At 33.4% G+C, this 8012-nt stretch overlaps 1 protein-coding gene across 1 annotated transcript; it reads left to right on the top strand.

The window, feature by feature from the left end:
- The first annotated feature begins 6171 nt into the window (after positions 1 to 6171).
- LOC106796655 (putative serine/threonine-protein kinase-like protein CCR3) lies at positions 6172 to 8012 on the top strand. The gene is made up of 4 exons (XM_014769555.1): positions 6172 to 6318; positions 6488 to 6544; positions 6627 to 6731; positions 6885 to 8012. The coding sequence occupies exons 1-4, from the start codon at positions 6172 to 6174 to the stop codon at positions 8010 to 8012; spliced, it is 1437 nt and encodes a 478-aa protein (XP_014625041.1).

Below are 8012 nucleotides of genomic sequence, written 5' to 3'. Positions count from 1 at the left end.
ATTTTGTCAGCAATTTCTTTGGCGGCTTGAGATGTCATCTGGCCATATTGTTTTGTGCGTGCACTCTTCCATTTCTCGTGTCTAGAAATTGGTGATGGTGGGAGGTACAATGAAGGGTCCTCGGTAAATGCTGCTTGTTCTTCTCGTATCTTCCTTTTTTCAGCCATTAATTTTTTTCTAGCAGCTCATAGCCTCCCCTAGACAACAGGTGCGGAGAGTCATTGTACTTTTGAATTTCTTGTGCCTTTTTCCGTATCCCCTTGAAATCAAAAAATAAGCATTTGTCAACTATGATGCAAAACATTTATTCCAAGGAAAAGCATTAACAGTTTGTAACATACTCAAAACATTAAAACTGGAAATAACCTGCCAGGTAGGGGTTTGCCTCATTTTTGCAAACTCGGCCCAATCTTTTTCATTAATGCCATATTTAACCAAAGGATCATCTTTTGCGTGGCCGTCAGTGTTACCATACACATATTTAGTTGTCAACGCCGACTTAAATTGCCTCCAACGCGTTGCCATAGTTGACATCACCTTCTTTTTGGCATTATCACCCTCGGGGATGTCAAATTTTGCCTACAAAACATGTGTGTCAAACAAAAAAGCATAAACATGAATGTGTGTAACAAATATTAAATGACCAGCATGAGGGACTTACCAATATGTCATCCCATATCATGTTCTTCAGTGTTTCAGGTACATCATTCCAGCTAGCGTGAACAATTGGAATCTTGTCTCGTGCCACAACTCCAAGGTAACTGTGAAACTGATCATTGTGAGGTCCGGATCCTCTACCAGTCGCTAGATTCACACTGACTGTTGCCCTTGCTTGCTCCAATGTTCTTGCTGTCAACCTTCTTAGCCGAGTGGCTTGTCTAGTTTTCCTAGACGTCCCATCAGAAGGAATCTCGGACTGTGTGGGAGATGGAGGGGGTGTCGTCATTCGAATGACCCTGCTGAAACAAAATACATGCAGTCTTAAGTAGTCACCAAGTAACGATTACTGCACACAAATTGTTAGCATTGTTTGTCTATGCATTCAGTGGTTATGCAGCACTTATATATGATACACATAAACAGAAACACACACATTGTTGCATTCGGAGAGTAAAATGAAACCTATTCTGAAATTGAAAAGCATGTTTCTCAAACAGAAACACACATCATCTGCAAAATTCCAGTATACAAGAATGGCCCTGACCCTGAAATCGAAAAAGTGTGATTTCCTCTATGAGATTATTTCTTTATTCATCATGTAATGAGAAAACTGTGGTTGCCTCTATGAGATGAATTCTTTATTAATCATCTACAAATTTTTGGTATATAAGAATGAACCTAACCCTAAAATTGAAAAACTGTGGTTGCATAACATTTATGCATATATGGAACATATATTTTATTTTCTAAACTTGAGTATAATATGGATCATGGTGAAACTTGAAAGACATGTATTTTCTGGTATCAATCATATCTTGGTTGTTAAAAAGTCTGACATAGATTATTCCAATTCTTTGAGTTTAACTTATATATCTATTGAGCTACTTTATCTAGTGTCAATTAGTTTTTTTAAACTGAAATCTAAAATTGGCATCATAGACTCCATGAATATTAATTATGTTGATATATTGCTATCGTCTATTGAAGTGACTAGCAGTCTTGAAGTATATGGTTTGGCTAAGGCATTTGGTCCTTCATGTTATAGGAATAATATGTTTCAATTATATATAAGATAATCTCATATTGGTCATGTTCTGTCAATAAATGCCATCCTGAATCCTCTGCGTAGGAGTTGTAAAGTATTTGGCAAAGCTGGAAAGTAGTTGTTTAGATGAGCATGAATGTTGACTTCAGTAGGTTCTTTTGCTGAACCTATTGGTAATTGGTTTGGTTTTCGATCAAAATCCTATTAAAAATGAATGATTCGATTATTCTGAATGAATTAAGGAAAAATCACCTTTTTTAGTTAGTTGAGAGCTCTGCCAATAGAATTAGTTAACATAAATAATGTGTGTGCAAGTGAAGAATATCGAAAAATTATTCTTAATGTTGACTACCAGAACTTGGAAGAACTGAGAAGGACTAGAGGAGGAACCAAAAGGTATATAAATTAGAAAAATATGTAATTTGTAAAAAATAATAGGAAGTGTATAAAATTAGTTATAAACTTGGTAATTGATTCCAGCATAGCAAACAAATTTTAATTGACTCCACTTAACCTTTTCCCGTGCCCTAGCTCTTCCTTTTGGGATGTAGGTATGCAGTTGAATTAAATAGTTAGAAATTGGATATGGCAAGATTGAATTCTGGGTTGATATAGCCGCAACAAAGTGAATGGGGCTGGCAAAGGAAAGAGACCTAACAAAGGAAACTAGAAAGATAGATGCATATATGTGTGGCAATGTTGCAATAAAGTAAGATGTCATTACTACTGTGGAAAGCTGAGGGCATGTGAGTGGCAGCTATTGTCTAAGCTGGCTAGATAAATGATCGTGAGGATCTCTTATTTTTCTAGCTTGTTTAAAGCATGCATGTGCCTTGTACTATTTCCCCATTAAATTCAAAAGATAAGAGAAGAAACAGCCAGGCATAAACATAAATGCATGGCTGGCCTCTTCACAATTCTAAAAATTAAAATTAATTAATTACACTCTCCTCCTCCTCCTCTTAAAAATAACAATTTATACTTAATTTAATAAATTTCAATATAAATATATTTCTTAACAATAGTGGATAAATATGAAAGTATCTCCTGATAATATTTTATCTTTTTTACAATTTTCAATGCCACCAATAATTATTTTAAAACATTTATTGCTATTTTTAATATTATAAAAGGTGAGATAAAGTTTTAAATATCTTTATTGTTTGTTTTAATATTTTTTCATCTAAATTTTTTATTTCATCTTCCAATGTTACCAAATTGATGATAGCTGTTTAAAAGTTAATACTACCTAGCTATTAAATATGATGTGCATCCACTGTCTATAGTGATGCCACCACATAGACACTACATGGGGAAAAATATCTAAAATGTCCATTTACATTAATTAAGAGGAAATTTCGTACAATATATATTCATCTTTCAAGAAAGAAAAGCACAAATTTTAATTAAAATAAAATGATACATGTTCTCAGCCTGCTCCTCCTGCTGTAGGGAGGAATAATAATGGTTTCTCTTCTTCTTATTCTGGGAAAGTGGAACAAGAACCACCCACAAACGACTCTTCAACCCATCATGGTCATGGCCGTCACCACCATGATGAGGAGCTTGATCTAGAGCTCCGCTTGGGAAATAATAATTGGAATTTTTTTGTTTTTCCTTTTTCATCAACAAATATTAATTGTTAGAATGTTAGTTTTTACTGATAAAGGAGATCAAACTTGCCATATTTCCTTCCTCCCCTTCTCCCTTAGCCATCGAACCCACCTCTGGTGGATTTTTTGGTTGTTTTGATTTTTTTTTCTTTTTCTTTTTGTTTCATTTTCTCATTTCTTGGTTATGTTTTTATAAGGATCTCAGTTGTTGGTTGATTGATTTTGTTAGTATGTCGTTGTTTTGTAAAAGGTGCACCTGTAGCAGCAATTTGGTTGGAAGAGATGGTGAAGAAGAGAAAGGAGAAAGGTGCACCTAGGACAGTGAAGAAGAGGAAGAAGAAGACAAGCCATATGTGAAGGGAGAATGTAAGTATTAATTTTAAAAGAAATTACCAAAAATTATTAATGTGGAAGAAAGATTAGGGTTTGACGGAGACACTGAACAAAGCTTGTAGTGGAGTGTCATTTTCAGTTTCAGAATTATCTGAGTACATATATATATATATATATATATATATATATATATATGTCTACCTGCACATCCATCTTTGAGGTTTTTTTCACATAATTTAATGGAATTATATTATTATTCACACCCCTTGTTTACACTAAACTAGAAATAGGCCATTTTCAATTTCTTTTGTTGATGGACAAGCACAAGCTAGTGTCATTACAATTAATGATTAAGAAATTAAAATGCAAAATTACTTAATAAGAAATATAATATTTATTATATATACTATATTTAATTTGATACCTTTTATTTTTTAATTTTATAATAGTACCCAAAAAGCATGTCATGAAAAATATAAAATTATAAATGTCTTTAGCAAGGTATCTTTTGGAGCTTGAACAAGTATTTAACTTCTATCCAATAAAATAGAAACATATATGTTTTGAGGTAATTGATGTAGTAAATGTTTCGCAAGATATAACAATCTCATTTAGGTAAATGCTAGCCCAAATAAACATGTTTTCATTTTATTGGAACAAAAGCTAAATGAAATGTATAAAAAAAATCTTCATATGAAAGTGCTTATATTGACTAATGTATGTTATTTAGTAATAAAAAATGTACTATATTAAGTTATTAATGTTAAACAAATTCAAAGAACCTAAACATTTTCTTTTATTAAGAGTGTTATTTCCTAACAAACATTTACTGCATGAATTAGAATGAAACACACATTTCTATTTTATTGGACAAAGCTAAATAAAATGTTAAAAGAATCTTGATTTTGACAAAAATTATGAGAATGTCTGTATTATCTCAGTATTGTTATTCTTATTGAACAAATCCCTAAAAGAAAAACACTGGATTTAATGAATTTGTTTGACACGAATAACATAACATGGGACACAAGATAAGTATTCCCATAATTTTCATCAAAATTAAGATTTTTTTTACATTTTATTTAGCTTTTTTCTAATACAATAGAAACATGTGTGTTTCATGCTATAAATGTTTCATAAGAAATAACACTTGGCTAAGTTTAACCTTCCTAATTAACTATTCAAGAATTTTAAAAGGCTATACTTTTGAAGAAATATATGAATATATACACCATTGCTGGACTCAAATATAAAATAAATATATTAGAGGATAGTAATTAATTTAGTGTCCGTTCTCGTTTTAAATTTGTAAGATATACTATTAAGTAAGGACTTCTAACATGCCACTCTCCCTGATTTTAAACTTTTAGTTATTACTTTTTTTATAAATAAACTAAAAAGAATTTTCTTTCAAATGACATTATTGAAAATTCTCAAAATTCATTCTGACAAGTGATAAGTGATTGGATGGAACTGTGATAAGTGATATAGAAGGTGGTGAGGTAACAATTGATAACTTAAAATCAACATTGAAATCTGAAAGGAAAGCCTTAAGTACATTAGCAAGTAATTTATATTATAAGTATATCACCTTTAAATTCATATTTATATTAAAAAATGACCTAAGTAGATGAAAAAAAATAGATATTGAAGTAAAATTGTAATTAAAAAAATACCAAAAAATAAAAAAGTAACATTTTATGCATAACTTGTTTAGATGTTATTCCTTATGGTTCGAGTAATAATAACGATTTTTTTTGCATAAAACAAAGAGGGGAACGAGCAAAAATTTGAAGGTTGTACATTCAGGAACTAAAGAATTCAAAATAGCTAGTAATAAGAGGGATTTGTTTTTGGGATTTTCTGAGCACCAAGAGCGGCTACGCAAGAAGCTTGCACTTGACGAGGGAAGGATATTTGCAGCTAATGAACAACTTTCTTAACTATTTGTCCTTCAGATTTGACTAATTCTTTTGCTAATATGTAAATATAAATAGTATAAGGCTATGGCTTATGGACATGGTCTTTTTTACCCCTAACAATTTTAGAAGTAAATATAGACCATGTTTTTACGCCATAGCCTTATACTATTGTCATTTACATATTAACAAAAAGAAACAGGAAAGTCTGAAGGACAAATAGTTAACAAAGTTGTTCATTAGCTGCAAATATCCTTCCCTCCTCAAGTGCAAACTTCTTGCGTAGTCGCTCTTGGTGCTCAGAAAATCCTAAAAACAAATCCCTCTTATTACTAGCTATTTTGAATTCTTAAGTTCTTGAATGTACAACCTTCAAATTGTTGCTCGTTCCCCTCTTTGTTTTATGCAAAAAAAATCGTTATTATTACTCGAAGAATAACATCTAAACAAGTCATTAAGTCAATGTTACTTTTTCATTTTTTGGTATTTTTTAATTACAATTTTACTTCAATATCTATTTTTTTTCATCTACTTAGGTGGAGGATGTTGATGAAGAGAAGGAGAAGGAAGAAAAAAAGAAAAAGAAGATTAAGGAAGTGTCATGACAAAGGAGGAGTATTCTGCCATAATGAACAGCAGTTCAATCAGTTTAATAAGGAGTATGACAAAGGAGGAGTATTCTGCCATAATGAACAGCAGTTCAATCAGTTTAATAAGGAGTATGACAAAGGAGGAGTATTCTGCCAAGGTCTATCTCTACCATTAATAAGGTCTGCCCAGCCACCATAATTTCTTTAAAATACATTCACCTATTGACGTCCCTTATGTTGTCTAACTAATTTTGAGAGTTGTGATGCATGTTCTTTTGAGCGTCTAGCCTATGCCCATTTATACTTGTAAATTAAAATTATTTGCAGGCAACTACTTGCAAATTGATGGAGGGTATCCGAGAGCCTCAAACCTATTTGATACAAGTATGAATACTTGACACTTTGTTCAGCCAGAACTCTTCTTAATTAGAAATTTAAACAATGAAATCTCAATGTATGAATATAGTTTACAGAACCAAAAGGAAGCAAATGCAACCTGCTAGAATGTGATAGACAAGTTACAAATAGGGTGGGAACAGAAGCAAAAACAAGGCTAGTGAATGCCACTGAGGTCTGTAGAAACGTGAATCAAAACATCTCGTGAGCAACAATTTTAATTCAAATCGAAAGTAGAAATTCGAGGGGGGGGGGGGTAGGTAACGATTAACTAAGAAGATTTGGAACAACGTTAGTTTTAGTTGAAGTAACACTCTTTCTTTATAAGAATTCTGATTTAGAAAGACGAAAACCTAAAAAGTTAGCCTCAAAAGTGGACAGTGCCATAAGGAGTGAGAGTGAGACTTGGTCAAATTTGGGAGCATCCCACCTCCATAGTTTTGCTTCTGTAGTGGACTGGGCTATAAGGAGTAGCAGGACTGTGTCGAATTTGGGAACATCACCTGTCCCTAGTTTTGCTTCGGCAGAGGACAATAATGCGATGAGGGTTGTTCCTGCACGATTATTCACCTGGGCTGAGCTTGTAGCAGCCACCAACAATTTCTCAATTCACAACCAGATTGGTGCTGGCTGTTTCAGTGTTGTGTACAGAGGTAAACTTGTCGATGGTCGTGAGGTTGCAATCAAGACGGGTGGAACCTGGCCAAAGAGAGAGAGCAAATTGACCTTGTTATCCGGTTTACACCACAAGAACTTGATTAGGCTGGTTGGATTCTGTGAAACGAATTATGAAAGACTCAGTGTGTATGAGTACATGAAGAATGGGTCCTTGTATGATCGTTTGCATGACAAGGGTAGCAGTGTCTTGAATTCGTGGAAAATGAGGATCAAAATTGCTTTGGATGCCTCTCGAGGAATAGAATATCTTCATAATTATGCAGATTCATTTATTATTCACGGAGATATCAAGTCTTCCAACATTCTTCTTGATGCCACCTGGACGGCAAGAGTATCTGATTTTGGATGGAAGTTTATGAGAAACAGACGACGTATAATTGAGAACACTGATCCTGAGTACGTTATTCGAGGTGCATTGTCAGCAGAGAGTGATGTGCATGGGCTTGGAGTTGTACTGTTTGAACTTCTAACAGGAAAGAGACCTACATTCGTGTACGGGGAAGATGGAGGCACCCTATTAAGTAGAAAACATTTGGTAGACTTTGCTGTGACTGCTATTTCAAATGGATTTTTGGAGAAAATTTTGGATCAAAGGGCTGGACAACCCGATGTGAATGAAACAGAAGCAGTAAAGTTAGTGGCTGATACCGCTATCCGTTATGTGAATTTGAAACTGAAAGATAGACCAACCATGGCTGACATTGTAGTCAGATTAGAGCGGGCTTTGGCTATTTTTGAATATGATAGCATTTTCAGGGCTTTGGTTTCGAATTGTTAA

The sequence above is a fragment of the Glycine max genome, chromosome 17 (genome assembly GCF_000004515.6).
Source record: "Glycine max cultivar Williams 82 chromosome 17, Glycine_max_v4.0, whole genome shotgun sequence".
NCBI lineage: Eukaryota > Viridiplantae > Streptophyta > Magnoliopsida > Fabales > Fabaceae > Glycine > Glycine max.
Note: the sequence above shows the minus strand (reverse complement) of the source record. Positions and strands in the feature narration are given on the sequence as shown.